The sequence below is a fragment of the Oryctolagus cuniculus genome, chromosome 1, assembly GCF_051225735.1.
Source record: "Oryctolagus cuniculus isolate XC-2025 breed Fujian yellow rabbit chromosome 1, ASM5122573v1, whole genome shotgun sequence".
NCBI classification, from domain to species: domain Eukaryota; kingdom Metazoa; phylum Chordata; class Mammalia; order Lagomorpha; family Leporidae; genus Oryctolagus; species Oryctolagus cuniculus.
The window spans coordinates 16700903-16724874 of record NC_142867.1 but is presented as its reverse complement, the minus strand read 5'-3'; the positions used below and the strand labels follow the sequence as shown (position 1 = coordinate 16724874).

The 23972-nt window shown below is 35.8% G+C and overlaps 2 protein-coding genes across 2 annotated transcripts; both read left to right on the top strand.

The window, feature by feature from the left end:
• Nucleotides 1-9844: 9844 nt before the first annotated feature.
• On the top strand, nt 9845-10789 carry LOC100338546 (olfactory receptor 4P4-like). Its single transcript, XM_002708902.3, has one exon. It carries the CDS (start codon nt 9845-9847, stop codon nt 10787-10789), a length of 945 nt encoding a protein of 314 aa, XP_002708948.3.
• A 10390-nt stretch (nt 10790-21179) lies between these two features.
• LOC100338549 (olfactory receptor 4P4-like) lies at nt 21180-22091 on the top strand. The gene has a single exon (XM_002709118.3). The coding sequence runs from the start codon at nt 21180-21182 to the stop codon at nt 22089-22091; it is 912 nt and encodes a 303-aa protein (XP_002709164.3).
• The last annotated feature ends 1881 nt before the right edge of the window (nt 22092-23972 follow it).

Sequence of the window (23972 nt, the reverse complement as noted above, 5' to 3'; positions counted from 1 at the left end):
TTTATGTTACTCAATATGCTAAACATCATTGTGCTTTAGTGAAAGTGGACTTATCAACAGGGAGAACCACTGGATTTCAAATTACTCAAGATAAATTGTTCGATTAAACTTGTCACAAAGGTGATGAACTGAAGAAACATGAGTACAATAACATTTTCACTAGTGGTGCTGAGATTGAGTGTGGATAATATTCTGGGTAAAAGGAATGGTGGCTATATCATGTAGAGTCATGTTATGATGTTGAAGTTGAATTTTAATGTTTGTTTTCAAATAGGATTTACACATGAACACTGGATAACTTTTTCAGAATTTTGTAGAAATGGAGCAGATTAAAATATGCTTCAGGAATTAAAAAATTATGAACTTTATTTCATTATACTATATTCAAATAATTTATGGTGACATTATAAAATAAATTTTGTTATTCAAATGTTCTAAGAGAAAATTTTATTTGACATGTTAAGAAAAAGGAGTGGTGATACCAGACCTCTGGGAACTGTAGATACCACTACTCCCATATACAGACAAGGATGGAGTTATTATTAAACTGCTAGAGGGAATTGGTGTTTCCTTTACTTCTTTCATCATAAAACATCAGAATGTGGAAAAATAGCTTGAGTACTTTATAACTCTACTCTCTTTTCAGTAAACTATGTTTAGGTCCGTGGTTCTGACTGTACACTTGGAAGAGAGAGCAACTGCCAGCTGTTGGTATATAGACAAGAAGCATCGAGTTGGAGAGAGTATAGTGCCAGAGACAATTAGTTCAAAATAAATTTTCATTGATCATCATTATTTTGTATATATTTTATTATTTTCTTTATGACTGAAGTACAACAAAAACAGATAAGTGTGAATTTTTTTAAACGGCAGTATTTGCATGAAGAAAACATTGTTTTCGTGAAAAGTAGGTTTCTGAGACATATTTCCAGTAGAATATTTGTGAAAAATACTCATGTTATCAATTTAATGCAAATAAAAGAACAATCATAAAGGGCAAGTGTTGTGGCACTGCAGGTTAAAGCCAGGGCCTGAAGCACCAGCATCCCATGTGGACATCTGTCCAGGTCCTGGGCTGGTTCACTTCTGATCCCTTCCCCTCCTTATGTGCTTGGGAAGACAGTGGAGGATGGCCCAAGTCCTTAGGGCACTGCACCTTCATGGGAGTCCAGGAGGAGACTTCTTTCTCCTGTCTTTGGCCTGGCCCAGTCCAGTCATTAAAGACATTTGGGGAGTAAGCCAGTGGATGGATTCTCTCTCTCTCTCTCTCTCTCTCTCTCTGCCTCTGCCTCTCTGTAACTGCCTTTCAAATAAATAAAATATTTTTTTTTCAAAAAGAAGACAATGTAGCAATGACCACATGTTTCAGAGGAAGACTGAGAATGGTAAATGTTATTCCCACTTATCTTGTATTAATGATATTGACTACCTGCATTTTCTTTTTAATCAAATTTTCTAAAATATTTTTCTTGTTGTTTAACTATTTCACAAAAGATGAGTCAATATAACATCTTAGGAGAAATGGAACATAAATAATTGATCTATTTTGTATCTCTCTTCAAAAGTCACCTCTAAAAGCATTTGTGGAAAGAGAAAATGAACAAAGAATCAAGTTATTAATCTTGATTTAAATGCTGGTCTACCATTTATTTACTGCATGACTCTTGTCAAATCAATAAACTTGTGGGCATCTTATGGATTTTGTTTTCATTTACAGTATACAACTGAGATAAAACATCAATATCACTTAAAATGAAATGATAAATTGAATTTGCATGTGAAATATAATAGATGGGTGGTTAAGATAAATGGACTTATTATTTCTTAGGGCATTAAACATGTACAATGGAAGTTTTACAACAACTTTCATTATTCTGAATGTGATGTTTACTGCTGCTGTTGCCTTCTTCACTATCTTCTTTAAAAAGGCATCCAAGGAGAATATATTGTTCAATGAAACATGATTAAGAGTAGATCCTCCCAAACTACTAAAGTTGAGGTTTGTGACAGGGATATGAATGAGAGCACGCTTAACACCTTCAGAGTCACCCAGAGTCTCTCCTATTCTGCCTGTGAAAAATGTGTTCCATGAGTGACTTCCGGTAGATATTTTTGGACTGCATCAAATCACCCTTTACAGAATAGGTGCCTGTCACTCTGGCATCTTTTGCTGTGCTATGTCTGATTAGTTATCATTAACTCGTTTGGGTTCACAGTCATGCAGATTTTACTGAAGTTATTACAAATTTGTAATGAAACCACTACCAGAGCAGCTTTTGATTCCAGCTTTGACTGATGCTGTGAGCAAGGGAAGTGAATACTTATTTGTCATTTTCTTGATGCCAATATATATTGGAACAGAAATTGTTTAAAACTTTTGCATTATATCACAAAGATAGTGATTTTCTTTGGTAATGTATTTTCCTTTAAGTATTTAATACCCAAGAAGAAATATTAGAACAGTATTTATATATACATATATATATGAATATATATACTTTCATAGTGCTTGTATCTTGCTGGAAGGATAACATAATTATACATGAGGAAATTTCAAAGCCTTCTGGGAAAATAGGACTGAAGATGATTATTTTGTGTTAAAATTTTGAAATGTGTGCATATCAAGGATCATCAAAATTTATGTTTAATGTGTATTATGGAAAAAACACTTTGATATGAAAATTGGTGGGACATATATTTATCTTTAAATTCTCTTTTAACATAAACATTTGGAAGTATCCTAATAGATATTAAAATTTATAATTTTGAGGATGACCTTTCTCTCTGTCTCTCTCTCTCACTGTCCACTCTGCCTGTCAAAAAAAATTTAATTTTGAAAAATGCAAAATCGAAAGGGAAGTTTGACTATCTTCTATTTGGAGGAAAAATAATGTGGGAGAGCAAATGTTTCTCCTGGATCAGGAAGGAAGTCTGAAGTGCTTCCGGGTCAGAGGCCCCAACGCAGCGCCTCCTACAGAGCCAGTAAAGGAAAAGCTCTGAGAGGCTTCCATGGAAGATTTTCTTCTGTGTTAAAAAGAGCAATAATTGTAGAAACATCACCCGGGTTGGAGGAGGCTTCTATCAGAAAAGTGTTATAATGTGTTAAAATAGACTTCCTCTTGGGTACAGGAAATTGAATACACCCACACAAAATCCCTAGTATATATTTCTAATTAATTTTTGGGAGCAAGTAAATCTCACATACTGCTCAGGGTAGGTTCATTGTGCTGGAGGTGGTTTATGACTGATGTATATTTTTCATACCTTCAAATCACTAAATATATTACATAAAGAAATTTGAAAAAAATGTAAGAGAAAATTGCAATGGAAATAGTTCTGCAGCCCCCATTTGTATCAGAGCTAGAGCACTGCTGCGATCCCCAACAACCCTCTGTCTGTTTCAGGCCTCACTCCCCAGAACTAGCCATTCTTCTGATGTTAAGTGGTAACTTCCTACTTTCTGGCAGGCTGAGGCTATCCTATTTCTTATAGGATTTTCTCATGAGTAAGATAAGGACACTCAGTGCCCATTTCACTGGATCACTAGATTACACAAGAACGTTTAGTACATTCACCACAGTCAGTGTTCAGTGTGCATTTGCTGTAGTTTATTCTAGTCACACAGTACAATGCCAACTAATTCTAACTTTGATAGAGATATGAAAGAAGAAAAAGAAAACAGGACCACAACTGGAAGTGGCATGTGGACTTGTGAAAAAATTAAAATGCGTTAAGTATACCTTTATGTTTAAATTATATAATCAAAATGTATTTACCTGTGCAAAATAATACTAAAGTGTATTCAGTTATTGTCTTCTGAAATTCTACTATAAAAATACTTGTAAATAAACCCAAATCCATTCTAATTCTCTCAAAGTACACAGTAATACAGTTTGGAGGAAAGATGAACACCATTATCTACCACAAGGGCTAGAGATGTCCTCTTGTCAAGTTAATAGAGAATGTGGAAAGGATATGTCCTTCCAAACGAATTCTTCCAACATGTTCTAATTGCAAAATGCTTTATGCAAAGTGCAGGGGAATTGAGTCATTGGGGCCCAGGAGAATTGTAATAACTGAATCACAGAGTTAACTCTGGCTTGCGAACTCTTTATAATCCAGATTCTTTCCTAGCCATGGCAGATCTACTAACTAGAATCTAAGGGAAATGAACCTGGTGAGAGGAGCATTTAAAAGGTAATTCAAACAACCCAAAAGGAGTGCTCAGCATTCCTGGCAAAACAAAATGCAGTTTTAGGATTTCTACTTTATTATTTAGTGTATCCTGAGTCTGGAAACTTAGAAATAGAAGTATGTATGATGCAAATAGAAATCACTATTTGACTTATTTAATATTCACATTATCCTACTTGCCTTCAAACTATTGCTCTGTGCGTATAACTTCCATTATTTATGTCAGCACTGTATGAATGATAGGTGTCACTTGTCTCTAAAATGATATACAAAGTTTGTTCTATGGATGGTTAGTGGATAATGCCAAAGGAAATATGATTTTAGGAAGATGAAACAATCTGAACAATAAGAGAATGACAAGAATTTCAATGAAGAGAGAAAACAGTGGAAAGAACGAAAACAGAACTGAATCACAACTGAAGCAGAATATTTGGTAGATTGTTTTTCCTTCCATGACCCTGCCTGAAAGTATGTTATTTGCTGAATATATATTTGTCACCTTACGTAGAAACATAGTCTGTCACTTAAAGTAAATGACAGGCATCATCTCTGAATTCAATAGACTATTTATTATTTTTTTTTTTTAGATCGGGGGAATTAAATCTATGGAGTTTATTGAAGGTATGATGTAATGTTCTAAGGGGATAGATGTACTATAACAGGGAAATGATGCTTAGTTGGACAGCAGATTAAAATAACAACAAAAATATTGATAGAGTGTTTGGCAAAAAAGTGAACAAGGTATTGATTAAGGGAAAAAACTGAGTGGTGAGCTATCAAGAAAATGAGGAAAACCATTTCAAAATGAAAATAAGGTTCTTGCATTTACCACTACTATGATCATTATTTCCAATTCTTCCAAAAGAGCAACTGGGTCAAATAATTAGAGACCCAAAGCGGGTCACTAAAACATGGTAATATCTCAAAACTAGAAACCCTGCTTTCCTTTTCCTGTGTTTTCGTTGCCTGTAGTGATTGCTATGGTAATTATTTAAATTATTATTTAAATTATTGAATATTTTGATAACATTTTAATGGTTTGTTAAAACATGTGATGGTTCTTGTTTAAATGAATGGTAGTCTGCAGATCAAAAGATACAGATAAAAGCATAGCATTGTAAATAATATTTATTGAGCCCCTAAAATGGATTGGATGACTATTCTATGCATTTTATTTAGTTAATTCTCTCAGCAAAGCTGGAAATACGTATTCTCACTAGCAATATACTCATCAGCAATACAGTGGTCTAAGAAAAAGCAGAATTTCAAGGCAAGAGGTAAGACTGTTTTTGAGGTGTGTAGTATCATGCAAATTACGCATGAATAGTGTTTAGTTTGGCATAGATTAAAAACAAGTATATGAGTCAATGAGACTTTCTTTAAGGAATAATAGTATCACATAATCATATATTATTGATAAATTTATGTATCTAAAGTCATGCTAAGTGGGTAAAACATCCATTTTATTCCCAATTGGAGTCCTGCTCTTTCAGATCTTTTTAAATATTTGGTGCATAGCCTTGGATTAATTGTTTTTCTATAACTCAGTATCTTCTTTTGTAAACCAGCTTTATTAATACTCACTTCTCTGGGTTATTGTGAGTATTTAAAAATCTAGTCCCGGTCGGGGCGCCGGATTCTGTCCTGGTTGCCCCTCTTCCAGGCCATCTCTCTGCTGTGGCCAGGGTGTGCAGTGGAGGATGGCCCAAGTCCTTGGGCCCTGCACACCATGGGAGACCAGGAGAAGTACCTGGCTCCTGCCATTGGTTCAGCGCGGTGCGCCGGCCACGGCGGCCATTAGAGGGTGAACCAACGGCAAACGAAGACCTTTCTCTCTGTCTCTCTCTCTCACTGCCCACTCTGCCTGTCAAAAAAATAAATAAATAAAAATAAATAAATTTAAAAAATCAGTACATATAGGGTGCTTAGAAGAATGTTAAGCACCTGGGAATGTTCAAATTGTAAGGTGATATAAGAATTGTTAGACCTACTGATGTTTGGTAGAGTTTACTGAGGTAATATATTTACTCATAGCAAAGCCAGAATATAATTCCAAGTAATTTCACTTCATTATTTCCAAAAATTGTACAAAAGTTTACTTCTGGGAGTATTAAAGCGATTAAGGATGATGTGCAATCTTCTCTGAAAAAGATCATATATATCTTCAAGACATATTCATTACTTTACAGGCAGACCAAGTTCCTGCAGGAAATGAGAGCTATATTAGAAAATAAATCATATTCTTGTCTTTTTTAGCCCCTATTGTACCATAATAGCATCACTAGAGCTTGAGAGCCTGAGGAGATTCTGTGTGTTATATTCAGATTCATGAGCTGTAACTTTCTTACAGATTACATACAGGCTGAGCTTCTGGGAAAGAGGAACAGATTGAGTATGGAATGTGGTTATTTTGTTATGGATTTTATAGATCTAGAGAAGTTGGCTTAATTTATTATCCCATTTTTCCATTCACATATCAAAATTAGTATTGCTTTAAGTAGTTTAAAGCCAATTAATTTGAAAGTTATCTGATTTGCATAGAGTAGAGCTTTTTCACAACATATTATTGCTTTGGTTCTGCATCTTTAATGTATGAACTCAAGTTCTAGATTTAGAAAATTCTGATTTCAAGTTCTGATTTGCAAAATACAAGTTTAGTGGGCACAATACTAAAAAAAATGGCTGTATTTGTAGATATTGGTAAAAAACAAGTTTATTTTGTGATTACTGCTAAAACAAGATTATTTTAGGAGTTGCCCAAATAAATATCTTAAATGTTGTTTAAAATAAAAATAAACATCATGATCTATAGGTGAGCAAATATTTACATAAAATAAGTCGGAACATACTAAGAACAATTGCAAGAAAAATTGCTTTTCAATGATTTTTCTTGTGAGCTAATTTCTAAGCTTTAAAATTGCTCTGTGGTAATCACTATTTGTTCTAAGGCCTCATTTTTTTATGAACAGTTTTGTTTTGGAGGATGACACAGTTAGACACAATTTATTTCATCTGTAATAAAAAGAATTGAACAGAGAATAATAAAATGAATTGATGAGAGAACTCACCATTATGACAGAGAATTCATCACAGATTTTAAATATAAATGACAATATTAATGTTGTTTCGAGTCAAATTTTTGGGAAGACCACTAGACTACTTGGTTACCAATTCTGTTATTCCAGCCACAGCTTTGAAACTCAAACTAAATCAGAAGTTATTGTCAATTTACCTATATTTGCATAAATCAAATCCTGTAGAGTTAATGCCTGCTAAATGACGAAGATATTCAAACTACCTATTTCATCCTATATTTCACTTTTAGTCAAAACTCCTTGTATTAAAGTGGGGGAATTAGGCTAGTAGATATGGGAAAACTCAACTTTGTTGAAATGATTTTGATTCTAAAATTTCATTTTCTTTTTTCTTTCTTTCTTTCTTTTTTTTTCTTTTCTTTTTTTTTTTTTTTTTTTTTTTTTTTGACAGGCAAATTTAGACAGTGAGAGAGAGAGACAGAGAGAAAGGTCTTCCTTTCCATTGGTTCACCCCTCAAATGGCCGCTTCGGCTGGTGCACTGCACCCATCCGAAGTCAGGAGCCAGGTGCTTCCTCCTGGTCTCCCATGCTCGTGCAGGGCCCAAGAACTTGGACCATCCTCCACTGCGTTCCCGGGCCACAGCAGAGAGCTGGACTGGAAGAGAAGCAACAGAGACAGAATCCGGAGCCCCAACCGGGACTAGAACCCGGGGTGCCGGTGCCGCAGGAGGAGGATTAGCCTAGTGAGCCACAGCACTGGCCTAAAATTTCATTTTCTTCACATGAGTCAAATATAGTACAACTGAAAATTGTTCAGGTACTGATTTGGTAATACTAGCATTTCAGTAAAAAAAATTAATATTGAAAGTTTTTCACTTATAAAATTTTGACATATATTGATTTATTTGCATGTTAGTAGCAGTTTGTAACAATGTTCTGACTGGTTTTACCATTTTATAAGTGAGATCATTCTAATTAAGAGAAACAATATGGGGATACTGCGCCATGGCTCACTTAGTTAATCCTCCGCCTGCGGCACTGGCATCCCATATGGGCGCTGGGTTATAGTCCTGGTTGCTCTTCTTCCAGTGCGGCTCTCTGCTGTGGCCTGGGAAGGCAGTGGAGGATGGACCAAGTGCTTGGGTCCCTGTACCCACGTGGGATACCAAGAAGAAGCACCTGGCTCCTGGCTTTGCATTGGTGCAGTACCGGCTATACACCGTTATAGCGGCCATTTGGGGAGTGAACCAACAGAAGGAAGACCTTTCTCTCTATCTCTCTCTCTCACTGTCTATAACTCTACTAGTCAAATAAATAAATAAATAAAAAGAGAAACAATATGATTGATACACACATTTGCACACTGTTGATGTAATTAGGTAACAGAGCCTACAAGCAATTATTGTTGTTACATAAACACCTTCCCATAAATTTTCCGAAACTTTCTCGACGAATTATGCAGTTTCAAGATTCTTCATGGATTTTGGTAAGAAAAATAAGTTGGTCAAAAGAGAAAACAGAAATGAGGACTCTAATATAAAAACTCAGAAAAAATGATTGGAAAAATGTACCACATGACTCAAGAGTAACATCATCTACCTAAAACTGCCTATTCTCATTTTTATTTTTAAATACTGCTTAGTTCTACACTGTAACTACATGATTGCAACTGAAGTTTCTACAGAAATAATTACAGTTCTGTTCTAAAATGGCATTGCATTGTTTAGATCAGAAATAATGTAAAAACAAACAAGCATCAATAATTAAACAATTGCATAAATCTCTTGCTGAGAGTTTTTAATCTCTTATTGCGTGTATATTAACATATACAGAATTTTGTTCTTTAATTTTTTATCTCACTGTACAGTGTTTTAAGGTTAGAATGCAGTGGTCACTGTTGCACTTTAAAAATTGTGTATGGTAGCCGGTGCCGCGGCTCACTAGGCTAAACCTCCACCTTGTGGTACCGGCACACCATGTTCTAGTCCCGGTCAGGGCGCCCGATTCTGTCCCAGTTGCCCCTCTTCCAGGCCAGCTCTCTGCTGTGGCCAGGGAGTGCAGTGGAGGATGGCCCAAGTACTTGGGCCCTGCACCCCATGGGAGACCAGGATAAGTACCTGGCTCCTGCCATCGGATCAGCGCAGTGCGCTGGTCGCAGGGCGCCGGCCACAGCGGCCATTGCAGGGTGAACCAACGGCAAAGGAAGACCTTTCTCTCTTGTCTCTCTCTCTCACTCTGTCAAAAAAATGTGTATGGTTTATTCTTTCATCTTTAAAAAATTTAGTTTTCATGAGTCCAGATTTTTGTCTTGGTAAGGAATTAATTGTACATTTGTAAAGATTTGGCAACTAATTAATGTTTTTAGTGGTTTGAATGTCCTCATTTCATAAATGTTAAGATTGAACATAATGTCCTTAAAGAACTTAAATAATTCATATATAGATTAATTAAAAATAATTATTAACTATAAGATTTTCATTTCCTGAAACTTGAGATCACATCCTTTAAACCCAGCTTCATGTCATTAGTGTTGTCATCATACGTTCCATGGCATTTCTGTCCCTGACTTATGCATTATGTCTTCTCAGGTGACATGTATTTTACTGCACTGACCCATGGAAAACAGAAATAATGTCACCATGTTTATTCTCCTGGGACTTTCTCAGAATAAGAAAATCGAAGTCCTTTGTTTTATATTCGTTTTATTTTGCTACCTTTCTATTTGGATGGGAAATGTGCTCATAATGATTTCTATCACATGCACTCAGCTTATAAGCCAACCCATGTATTTTTTCCTTTATTACCTGTCGCTCTCTGACCTTTGCTACACATCCACAGTGACCCCTAAACTGATGACAGATTTACTGAAAGAAAAGAAGACCATTTCCTATAATAACTGCATGGCACAATTATTTATCATGCACTTCCTTGGAGGCATCGAGATCTTCATTCTCACGGGAATGGCCTATGACCGCTATGTGGCCATCTGCAAGCCCCTACACTACACCGTCATCATGAGCAGGCAACGATGCAACACAATCATCATAGCTTGTTGCACTGGAGGATTTGTGCACTCTGCCAGTCAGTTTCTCCTCACCATCTTCTTACCATTCTGTGGCCCCAATGAGATAGATCACTATTTCTGCGATGTGTATCCTTTACTGAAATTGGCTTGCACTGATACATATAGGATTGGTCTGCTGGTCATAGTTAATTCAGGGCTGATTGCCTTAGTATGTTTTGTGATTTTGATGATGTCTTATCTTCTGATATTATACACCATCAGTGCTTATCCGCCACAGAGCCGTACCAAAGCTCTTTCAACTTGTAGTTCTCACGTAACAGTTGTGGTCATATTCTTTGCTCCTGTTCTCTTCATTTACATAAGACCAAATGTGACTTTTGCAGAAGACAAAGTATTTGCTCTTTTCTACACTATCATTGCTCCCATGTTCAACCCTCTGATCTACACACTAAGAAACTTGGAGATGAAAAATGCCATAAGGAACATATGTCATCATCACCTCTTTTGGGAAAGGAAGCGAGCCCAAGGAAAGTAATTTCAGAATGTCACACTAGGACTCAACCCTGGGCCCTAAAATTCGTAAGGAGTGATAGAAAGTTATAAACAGTGTGTGCAAGAGCCAGTCAGAGCAGAGCACAGTAGCTCAGACATCCTCTTTTGGAAATTTTTTTAAATCTTTCTTCTTCCATTTTTATAGGTTTGTCTCAAGTCATTAGTCTGACATTTTATTTTGAATACTTAATTCTTTTGGATTGGAGTCCCATCAAATTCTTCATGCCCCTTATGACAAAAACTAATAAGGAGCCATTTGGTAAAGGAGAAATGTAGCTTTTATATTCCTGTTACCAATAGTCAGAAGAGGACACAGAAAGATGGAATTTTTCAATGAGAAAAAAAAGTGATCCCTGTTAGGAATTTGGAAAACATTATGCTGAGTGAAATAAGCCAATCCCAAAGGGACAAATACCACTTGTTCTCATGATAGGTGACAACTAACTGAGCACCAAAAAGGAAACCTGTTAAAGTGAAATGAACACTATGAGAAACGGTGACTTGATCAGCCCTCACCCTGACTGTTGATGAGCAACTTCATATGTTATCCCTCTTAGTATTTTTTTTGTTTGTTCTACTTAATGCTTTTGGTTGAATACTGTAATCAATACACAATTCTTCTTAAGTGCTGAAACTTAACTGAAAAGTGATCGCTGTTAAATATAAGAGTGGGAATAAGAGAGGGAAGAGATGTGCAATTCGGGACAAAGCTGACTTACCTCAATTGGTAGAGTTAGAAACATGCCAGGGGATTCCAATTCAATCCCATCAAGGTGGCATGTACCAATGCCATCTCACTAGTCCCAGTGATCAATTTCTGTTCACAGTTGATCATAATGATAGGACTAAGAACCAAAGGGATCACATAAACAAGACTAGTGTCTGCAAATACTAGCTGATAGACACAAAAAGGGAGAGAATGATCCAACATGGGAAGTGAGATACACAGCAGACCCATAGAATGGCAGATGTCCTAAACAGCACTCTGGCCTCAGAATCAGCCCTTAAAGGCATGCGGATCTGGCTGAAAAGCCCATGAGAGTATTTCAGGCATGGAAAGCCAAGACACTCTGGAAAAAAAAAAAAAAAAAACTAAATGAAAGATCTATGCGATTGAGATCCCAGTGGAAAGAATGGGTCATCAAAGGAGGTAACTTTCTCTGAAGGGAGGAGAGAACTTCCACTTTGACCATGGCCTTGTCTAAATATGATCAGAGTCGGTGAACTCAGGGGGCTTCCATAGCCTTGGTAACTCATGACAAGAGCCTAGGGTGATTACTGATGCCATAAACAAGAGTGTCAATTTGTTAAGTCAACAACAGGAGTCACTGTGCACTTACTCCTCATGTAGGATCTCTGTCCTTAGTGTGCTGTACATTGAGATTTAATGCTATAACTAGTACTCAAACAGTATTTTTCACTTTATGTTTCTGTGTGGGAGCAAACTGTTGAAATCTTTACTTAATATATGCTAAACTGATCTTCTGTATATAAAGAGAATTGAAAATGAATCTTGATGTGAATGGAAGTGGAGAGGGAGTGGGAAAGGGGAGGGTTGCGGGTGGGAGGGAGGTTATGGGGGGGAAGCCATTGTAATCCATAAGCTGTACTTTGGAAATTTATATTCATTAAATAAAAGTTTAAAACAAATCATCCTGGGATGGACATTGTTGTGCGGTGTGTTAAGCTGTCATCTGGATGCCATGTACCATATCAGAATAACCTGATCAAGTCTCACTTTTGATTCTTTGATTGATTCTTTTTTTCTTTTTTGGACAGGCAGAGTGGACAATGAGAGAGAGAAAGAGAGAAAGTTCTTCCTTTGCCGTTGGTTCACCCTCCAATGGCCGCTGTGGCCGTTGCGCTGCAGCTGGTGCACCGTGCTGATCCAAAAGCAGGATCCAGGTGCATATCCTGGTCTCCTATGGGGTGCAGGGCCCAAGGACTTGGGACATCCTCCACTGCACTCCCTGGTCACAGCAGAGAGCTGGCCTGGAAGAGGGGCAACTGGGACAAACAGAATCCAGCGCCCCAACAGGGACTAGAACCCGGTGTGCTGGTGCCACAAGGTGGAGGATTAGCCTGTTAAGCCACGGTGCCAGCACTCACTTTTGATCTAATTCAACTTCTTGCTAATGTACCTGTGAGGCAACAGATGATGACCCAAGTACTTGGGTCCTGACACCCACATGGGAAACCTGGATGGAGTTATTGGCTCCTGGTTTCAGACTGGCCCAGCTCCGGGTGTTGCGGGAATTTGGGGAGTGAAACTGCCAATGGAAGTTCTCTCTCTCCCTTTCAAATAAAATATGAACTTTTCACAAATAACAGCATTATGCTTCCACTAAAGAAGATACGTCTTTAAAGGTAGTTGTACTCTTCCCCTATCAAATAATAAATAAATAAAATAACAGCATTCTAGTCAATGGCAAAGAAAGGGACCTAAAGCAGAAGATCTCATAAAAGGAAATTCTAATGTAGCTAACAGTGGACTTCTTAACTGAAACATGATATGCCTGGGGAGAGTAGAAGAATATTTTCAAATCATTGAATGAAACATATTACCAAACAAGAATATTTTGTCCAGCAAAGATGCCTTTTAAAATGAAGGAAAGACAAAGAAATCCATACACACAAAAAAACTCTGGGGGAATTATTATATTTTCTTTATTATTATTTTAATTATACATATATGTACATCAGGTGTAATGTTAATGACAGATACAACAGATAATATCAAATCATGATGGTTAGCATTTCAATCTCTGTAAACATTTAAGGGGCTGGTGCTGTGGTGTAGTGGGTAAAGCTGTCACCTGCAGTGCCAGCATCCCATGTGGATGCCGGTTTGAGTCCCAGCTCCTCCACTTCCAATCCAGCTCTCTGCAATGGCCTGGGAAAGCAGTAGAGGATAGCCCAGGTCCTTAGGCCCCCGCACCCATCTGGGAGATCCGAAAAACTCCTGGCTCCTGGCTTCAGATCGGTGCAACTTGGCCGTTGCTGCCATCTGGGGAGTGAACCAGTGGATAGAAGACCTCTCTCTGCCTCTCCTTCTCTCTCTGTGTAACTTTGACTTTTAAATAAAATAAATACATCTAAAAAACTTTAAACTCTTTGAATAGGTGCCATTGCAGTGCTATAGTGGGTAATGGCACCAGTTCTAGTCTTGTCTACTCCACTTACCATCCAGCTCCCTGCTAATACATCTGATAAAGTGGAGGAAGATGACCCAAGTTGTTAGGACCCTACTATCCACAGAAGAGTCCCAGATGAAGTCCTGGCTCCTGGCCTCTGCCTGGCTCAGCCCTGGTTAACGTTATAGCTGGGCATAGGTAACAGCTTCAGGGTGATATTTCAATACACATATGGAATGTGTACTGATGAAATCAGGGTGATTAAAGTTTCCAACTCTTATCTTTATTTTATGTTTGGAGCCTTTTGGCTCTTTTCTTCAGGTTATTCATAAAATGCATGCAATGTTACTGTGAATTATAGTTACCCTGATGTACTATAGAACATCAGAAAATACTGCTTTTACGTAACTCAGTGGTATCTCTCACTCAACCTACATCCATTCTACTGTTTCCCATATTTCCAGATGCTAGTAATTATTGTACTACATTCAAATTCACTTATTTTAACTTCCACATATGAGACAATGTATGTAGTTTTTGTGTACCATAATTTGTAAAGGAGCATACAAAACAAATAAGATGTTATTTCACATGTTCAAAGTTAAGTCATCATCAGCTTAATTAAGCTGTTACAAAATATTTTATGTAAGACTCCTGGTAATCACATTATCACATATCACCATTCCATTGGACCACACATTTGGAAGTCAGCACAAAGAGCTTTGTTCAATCTAAATCCTGAAAACCCTCTTCAAGGTGTTTGGTCTCAGGAGTGGCCTTACCAAGCAGACTCTCATGATGAAATTTTGGTCTGGGTTTTCCACAGGACTAAGAGGAATAATCACTCCATATGGATAGAAAGTAACAACAATAGACATTGGTATATACAGGATCACACATGTCATGAGTTGAACGTATAAATCCAAAAATGGGTAAGTACTAGCATAACAATATAGACAATTCATGAGATGACCTTCAAGACCAAATTCTGAAATCAAAGTTGTTATAGTAGTTGAAATAATGAGCAAGAAATCAGATCCTCTTTATTTTAATCTTTGTTTTTTGACAGAGTGGACAGTGAGAGAGAGAGAGAGACAGAGAAAGGTCTTCTTTTACCGTTGGTTCACCCTCCAATGGCCACTGTGGCCAGCGTGCTGCGGCCAGCGCACCACGCTGATCCGAAGCCAAGAACCAGGTGCTTCTCCTGGTCTCCCATGTGGGTGCAGGGCCCAAGCACTTGGGCCATCCTCCACTGCACTCCCGGGCCACAGCAGAGAACTGGCCTGGAGGAGGGGCAACCGGGACAGAATCCGGCGCCCCGACCGGGACTAGAACCTGTGTGCCGGCGCGGCAAGCGGAGGATTAGCCTATTGAGCCGCAGCGCCGGCCTTTATTTTAATCTTAACACCCTTAATTATGAACTAGGGCACATAGCATGCCCTTTTTTGTTTCTTATAAAGTTGAGATAATGATAACTAATTTGTCTATTTTTAGAGATAAATGAGTTATTTGTTGATAATGAGTCAAAAGATCTTTTCAAATATGAGGTCTAAATATATAGCAGAAGCTTTCTAGGAATTTTCTCTCAAACTACAAACTTACATGTTCTTTGATTTTAAAAATAATATTTTTCTCTAAAGAAAGGATAAACAACCTGTATGGATTTGAAATTATTATTATTATTCAGACAACTCATGTGATTATGTAATGCAGTGACATCAATTTGTATTCTAGATAAGTATATTTTGGTTGATGACAGATCACATAAATGGCAATAGTAGTCCCACTTGTGGATTATTAAAAAAAGTAAGAGGAACTGCGACACAAGTCAAGTGAACAATTTACACTTTAAACAGAGGAGGAAAAACTAATAATTTAAAAACAAAAAAGAAATCAGCATTGTATATCAGAGTCAACATTCATTGCTATTTTCTTGCCTCCATCACTTTGTGTGATAAATACATAGTGAATAATTTAATGTGTGAAACATTGTATTTGAGAATGCCTTAATATCAAAGATTTCTTCCTATCACTGTGGAGCAAATGTAGTGGGTAGAAATTAGGATAGCATGAAAAATATATAAGAGGGAGATATAATTAATTTAGCAGAAACATGTTGTCTTATTCCAGATTTTAATAGGAATGCCTCCAATTTTTCCCCATCAGTAGCATGCTGGCTGTGGGTTTGGTATAATTTGCTTTGATTATGTTGATATATGCTCCATCTAAACCACGTTTGCTTGAAGTTTGAATTTTTTTCAAATGCTTTCTCTGCATCTATTGAGATAATCATATGGTTTTTGGTCTTCAATTTGTTAATGTGGTTTACTATATTTATTAATTTTCAGATGATGAACAATCCCTGCATACCAGGGATAAATCCCACTTGGTCCAAGTGAATGATCTTTCTGATGTGTTATTGGATTCGACTGTCTAATGTTATGTTGAGGAGTTTTGCATCTTTGTTCATCAGTGTCAATGATATTGTATGATTTTTACTTAACGTTATATGATGTCAGTGGCATTATGAACCCAAATGCAATGCCACTACTGAAGATACTTGATCCATGATATCTTTAAGTCAATTTTTTCATTACAATCAAAACAAGAATTATAAATTTCCAGTTTCTTAGGGGACTTCCATGAGTTTGTATATCCATAGATATCTGTAGAATTGAAAAACACTTCAAGGGATTGAATTAAATACATGAATTTCTAAGTTATTTAATAAAACAGAATTTAAGATCATGTAAATAGCATGATTGGCAGGAGTAAGGCAATGTCCTTCAAATTAATCTCAAATAAATCCTCCCTTAATATGTGAACATAATGTTTGAATATTAAAATTTAATGTTTTATTAAAATTAAAAATGCCATGTTTAGCTCATACAGCTTTGTCAAAGAACACTGTTGAAGAACTTTTGTTACAAGATTATAGTGTATATTATGAATTTACATTAATAAAAACTGTGATATTTTAGTAAAGGTAGGCAACTAGATCCATGGAACAGGGTCCAAAAGTAGACTTCTGCAATTATGGTCAACTAATTCTAAACAAATACCTGTAAGTGATTCTTTAGTGAGAGATGAACACTTTAACCATGATGATAGAATAAATGAATGCCCTTATGCATAAAAATAAGCTAGTATTTATACTCACAGGTAACACATTGTGTGCAATTTATTCAAAATAACTGATGCAGATATACATGTAAAACTTAAAAGCATAAAATTTTTAGAATGAAACATGGGAGAAAACCTCTATGATTTTGGATTAGACAAAAAGTTCTTACATAAATTACTAAAAATATGATCCTAAAAATGTAAAACAGATTAGTCAGATTTCTTCAAAATTCATATTTAGAATAAAATTTTTAATGGAAGGAAAAACTAGTGACACACTGAAAAATTGTTTAAAAATTATATGTGTGCTAAAGATCTATTCAGAATACACAACAGTGTTTATAAATACCAATAAGAAAATTAACAATACCTAAAATGGATAAGTATTTTGGGACACATACTTCATCAAGGAAAATACACACATAGCGGGAGTGGAGAATGTGTAAAGCTTTGGGTTTTGCTTTCATCCTGACACATTAAAGTCTTTTGTTTCTGCAAGATTACTTCAGGTTACATAACTTTCAAAGGCATCAAGTACTAAGTTTAGGAATCCTAGATTCTTTCATCCACAGAAGACTTGAATTCGGTTTCCTGCTGCTTGTTAGTTGTTTGATTTAATTTCTTAATCAGCAGTGACATATTCTCTGCATGATAGATCTCAAAACATGTCAAAATGTATATATGTTGAATATTTACTACTATAACAAATTTATTAAGCAATATAAAATCTATCAAATTATTGTTCTTATCAGTTTGTACAAGATATGATACTACAAAATTTTACTGCCTGAGATTCCATGTCTGAGGGGAAATATTAATTATAATATGTGTATGACAGAAGAGAATTGATTAATCAAATATGTGCTCATTTTGGAGTGAGTCCACATATCCTTAAGCAATCAGGTGACATAGGAATAGAACTGAATGGCGAAGAAAACAAAAGCTTTGCTGTACTTGGTGTGGTGATATTGTCATTGTGTTCTCATGTAATGATATAAGAATTCATCTTTGATATGTGCATGAAGTAGATAATGTCTACTCATTTATCCTTTCTTTCTTTCTGGCTCCATTCCCCAACCATTTATTCCATTATTGTGAAAACAACCTGGTCCAAGTGTCAATTTTTAGATCACCAATTGTAGTGATTTATCTACCAGAGGCATGGAGGTTGCCCTTTATAGTAATGCTATCCTTGAATTGTAAATGCACATCCTTGGTCTTCTTTGTCCTTCTAAGACTTTCCTGAAAGCCAACCTAGTACCATTCCATGCTGCATTGCTTCCTATCCTTTGTCAGTCAGATATTGGAGCTAGCGGTCTTCCTAAAGTGTGCTGTGTGGCTGGAGCATTTTACTTCCTGCAGAGAAGCAGTGCCTGAGCCAGGCTAAAAAAAGAGGAGAAGTGAAATTTTAGCAAGAAACTACCCAGAAAGCACAAGGGACTTGACTTTTGGCAGCAGCTCAGCAGCATTTGGTTAAGTCATTTTTAGAAATGCTTCTGGGAACACAACTTTTAGAGTTTTCAAAGATGTTAATTCCGTGTTGGCACATAAATTTATAGTCTGTGCTTCTGAAGCAAATTTCCTTCAGGTACATGCATAAAACGAATGATTCCTAAGACTGACAATGACATTTGCTTTTGTGGTAATTTCAAAAACTAATTTTTTTCTAATCTGAGGATCCACTTCTTGCATAACTGAATGGTTAATGAATATATTAGTTGCAATTGCCTTGCAAACTCTAGAAGATTTTATGACACATTGAGATTCCAAAATAATTTTACATAACTGACCTAAATGTGTTTGAATTACTGGTTTGTAAATCTCAGTGTTTTATTTTAGATTTAAAGATAGGGAAGAATTAGACAGCTGAATATTTCAGGAGGGAGTTCTTTCCTGATATAGCTAAAAACTAATCTGTCACTCACTAAATTTAGCAGGCATTGTTTCTGGAGAATGTTACACTGCCTGTTTTAAGGCTATTTGATATTTAAACCTATTCTGATTAACTTCATTTTTAGGACTTGAATTTCTCTTCAAACAAGATAGTTTGACTATTTTAAAACCGTGTTGGTACATTTATTTTTAATTGTACATTATATAGAATCAGGATTCTAACTGAGAATGAGAACAGTTACTGAAATATTCAAGTTTCAATGACCTTCACTGAATCCTATTTTATTGCTTATATGCATTCTTATATATTTTTATCAAGGAATTGCAAAACTTATTTTTGAGTATCTCTAAAGATGAATACTTCTTAACTTGCAAAAGCTTCCTGTCCTGAAAACTATTAGGTTCATCTAATTCAGCAAAGGTAAGTAATATCCAGTTAGGGAATTCACTAATCTAACTGTGTAACAATTATCTTGGAATATTTTGATATAGGTAAGTAAATGCATTTGTATATAAGCAATGCACCATCCATGAAACAAAGAAGCAGCATTAGTTTCAATATGGCTAGGGGATTGGTCAATGAACCAAAAATGTGTTAAAGTCTACTAGGAAACTGTTTATTTCTGAAAACTATGAGCTAGATAATTAGTAAGGTTTGGATAAAACAAAAATTAAAAATATAAACAAATGGTTTAAATGACTTTTAGAAATTTAAATGTCATAAAGCAAATTGAGGCTTTTCCCTTAGATGAAATTAGGATTGAATAATAAATTCAAATATGATTGGTTTCAACCATTTTAATATTTTGAAATGCCATAAAAACTACCTATTTATGATCCAAAATAATCCTAAAGACATAAATTTTGGGAGTTTTGATTCACTGAATTCAATTGCTTCTGAATAACTTTGCAAAACGACATCCTATGAATTGTAGACATTTGGAGTTTCTAGCCATTGAGACAGACCCTTGTTACATGCAGACTAAAGTAGTTAGTGTGCTGCAGTAATTGCATCTCCATTGGAAGTCATTTAATTTTTCACCACTGGGTAAAATAACTCAGATTTAATTTCCTCTTAATAAAAAAATCAGCATTGTATACAAGATTCAAAAAACCAAATTTATAAATTTTTGGCCCAGTACTAATTCAATCAAGATACACTGATTGCTAATAACAAATACATTTTATATAATTTCTTTTTGATTTTATTTCCTATATTGTAAATAAAATACATGATATCCCTAACAAAAGTCACAAAATGTAAAGCAACTTGAATATACATATGCAATTGTGTTTTATCTTCTCTTTGCCTTCAGCCTAGCAAATATGAATTAAATTTCAATACAAAACACTCTTCATATGATAAGTAAATAGATTTGCTAATTATTTTTCACAAATCTAGTCACTTTGCATTTTATATTTTGGTACATAATTTTTAATAATTTTTCCATTAAGATACTCTTTAACTTTTTATTTATTCACTTGTTTGAAAGAAGAGAGAGAGAGAGAGAGAAGAGAAAGATAGATCTCCCATATTCTAGTTCACTTTCCAAATGCTCACAATAGTCTGGCCTGGGCTATGCTAAAATAAGGAGCCTAGAACTCAATTTGGGCATACTACATGGATGGCATGGGTTCAACCACTTGAGCCATTACCTGCTATCTCAGAGGTGCAAAATGCCCAGCCCAACTCTTAACTTTTTAATATATCTGAAACTACATTGATTTTAAATGACCAATTGTAGCATTTACTCACATGGTGGGAAATACCACACTTTATACATAATAATTCAAGGAAATTAATTTAAAACATATCTGAGAATACACTTCCAGATAATTCAGGAAATCTATCCAGACTATACTAGAAAAGTGGCTCTATTGGTTAGTGACACATATTTTCAATTGTGCCAAATATACTTGTTATATAAATTAAATGTGTGTTGTTATCTAAATACTATAGAAACATTAAGAACATTTTTTCTTTGTGATAAAGTATTATTGGAAATATTCTTTCATTATTTTGGTTAAGCTGAAGTATATCAGTATGAATGATGTCATAATGGAATTCTAGATAAGAAATTTCAATTATTATGATTGTTAAATTCAGGCTAATTAATTTTTAAAAGTTTTGTGTTGTTGTTTCTCTGCATCTATTTGTATACAGATTTTGTTCTTTTATCTTCACATATTTATGTCTTCTATGTGTACAATGTGGTGAAGTACATGGAGAGCCAGAGGAATATCTCAGAGTTCATTCTACTGGGGCTTTCCTATGACCAGAACATACAAGCGGTTTGCTTTGTGCTCTTCTTACTGTGCTATGGGGCCCTCTTGATGGGAAACCTCCTGATCCTGATCTCCATCACATGCAGCCCTCTTTTTGACCAGCCAATGTACTATTTCCTCAGCCACTTATCTCTCATGGATATCTGCTTCACCTCCTGTGTGACACCCAAATTTATTGGTGACTTGCTGGTGGGAAGAAAAACTATCTCCTATAGTAACTGCATGTGGCAGGTGTTTGCCATGCACTTCTTTGGAATGATTGAGGTCTTAATCCTTACAATCATGGCCTTTGACCGTTACGTAGCCATCTGCAAACCTCTCCACTACATGATTATCATGAACAGGACAAAATGCCAACTCCTAGTTTCAGCTGCTTGGGCTGGTGGAGCAGCCCATTCCTTTCCTCAACTGTCTATCGCGATCTTGCTACCCTTCTGTGGTCCTAATGAAATTGATCACTACTTTTGTGATATTTTTCCTTTGCTAAAAATTGCCTGTGGTGATACTCATATCACAGGCATCCTTGTGCTTGCCAACTCTGGAATTGTCACCTTAGTGACATTTGTGGTTTTATTTATTTCTTATGTTGTTATATTATTCACTCTAAGAAACCAGTCCTCTGAGGGAAGACGCAAAGCCCTCTCTACCTGTGGCTCTCATATCACTGTGATACTTTTATTTTTTGGACCTGCAATATTTTCTTATCTTAGACCTCCTACCACTTTCCCTGAGGATAAAGTATTTGCACTTTTTTACACCATCATTGCTCCTATGTTTAATCCCTTAATCTATACTTTGAGAAATTCAGAGATGAAAAATGCCATGAGAAGAGTTTGGTGTCAAAGATAGCTAAATAAAAACAAGGATGTGACATGCAGGTAGAAACAAATATGAAGGTATGAAATTCAAGAACTATTCTGTAAATTAATTATTGTACTAGAATTATTTATGTAGGATATAATCATCATTGTGAAGTTAAAATTGATTATGAAATATTAATTTACTGTACAAAACTGAAAGTGCAGTTATTTGGGTAGTATTGAGATAGTGTGAGGTGCATTACATGCATAAAAGTTATATGGCCCACTACGATTAAGATATTGACATAATGAAGAGCATATTATTAAATAAAAATAAAGCTTTAAATTATTTTTAATATAAACTTTGAGCTTTATTGGCTTTAACAGATCATATAATGAAAGTTTGATATAAAAAAGCAGTTATAAACTAAACAGTTTTAATTTATGACACTATATTGATTCAACATATATTTAGAAGATAATTATGCAACAAGAAGTCAATATAATAGAGTCTGGTTTGAGATTGCTTTTCAATGTGAACTCTATTGACTCTGCACTGGGGAAAAAAAAAATAAAACATTAGTAAAAATACCGTAAGATCAATTATCAAAACATTGAACACTTACTGCTGTCCTCCCTTTTGGGAGTTTTGTTGTGGTGGTAATTTTGTAAGAATTATTTATTTATTTCAAAGGCAGAGTAACAGAGAGAGAAGACGCAATAGATAGATCTGCTGATTCACACTCCAGATGGCTGCAACAACTGGAGCTGGGAAACTTGATACAAAGCTAGAAGTCAGGAGCTTCTTCCAGGTCTCCCACAGTGTTGCAGGGGCCGAAGCACTTGGATCATCTTCCACTGCTTTCCCAGGCTTATTGAAAGTGGAACAGTTGGAACTTGCTAGAACTGGCTCCCAAATGGGCTGCTGGCATTGCAGGCAGTGGCATAACACATTTTACCATGATGCTGGCTCACTTTGTCCTTTTCTTCTTATTTGTGAACCATGGATGAAATAGCAGCATTAAGTCTGGATGCACCTGTAGATATTTAGGATTGTTCCTTTTGTATGTAGACAATGTTGGTGCTTTACCAGCCAAGCTTCAGCAATGGCCTGGTCAGTTTTTATTTAAGATACAAAGTATTTGAGTCATAAAATTCAAAAAAATTGATAAATAATTAACTGTGGGTTTTAGAACCAAATGCTTTTGTATGTAATTAGCAGAAAAGCAAATGGAGGCTGAAACAAATCAATATTCAGCTATCACTACAACACAAATCACTGTATATTTGCCCATTGTACATAATTTTTTTTGACAGCAGAGTTAGACAGTGAGAGAGAGAGAGGACCTGGGCCATCCTCCACTGCAATCCCAGGCCACAGCAGAGAGCTGGACTGGAAGAGGAGCAACCGGGACTAGAACCCAGGGTGCCGGCGCCACAGGCGGAGGATTAGCCTAGTGAGCTGTGGTGCCGGCCTATAGTACATAATCTTTTAACTATTATGAAGTATATATCTCCAGAGGATTCAGAAGGGAAAGCAAAGATTTGATAAAATGTCTTTATTTGCATCCCTAGAAGAATACAATGATAAATGATCTCTTACAGAACAGAGTGACTGTCATAAAAATAATATGAACATGATAATCATAATAAATAAGTATATGAATATAATAATAATTTAACTTCAGGAAAAGTTTTAGAAAAGTAAATTCAATGTAAGAATGATAAGGTATTCTAGAAGTACTGTATTTAGAGGGATAAAATAGAATGATAGAATGAGGGAGATATAATTAAATAAATTTCCTTTAATGGATGAAATTAAGCAAAGTATTAATTGATAAATTGCTAATGGAACAGAAAAATTCCCAATGGAGAATTCTGTTCTGAGAAAACACATTTCAAGACATTTGGAGCCGGCGCCGTGGCTCAA

Coding starts and splice junctions, on each gene's coding strand:
- LOC100338549 (XM_002709118.3), top strand. CDS start 21,180: ATGGAGAGCCAGAGGAATATCTCAGAGTTCATTCTACTGGGGCTTTCC.
- LOC100338546 (XM_002708902.3), top strand. CDS start 9,845: ATGGAAAACAGAAATAATGTCACCATGTTTATTCTCCTGGGACTTTCT.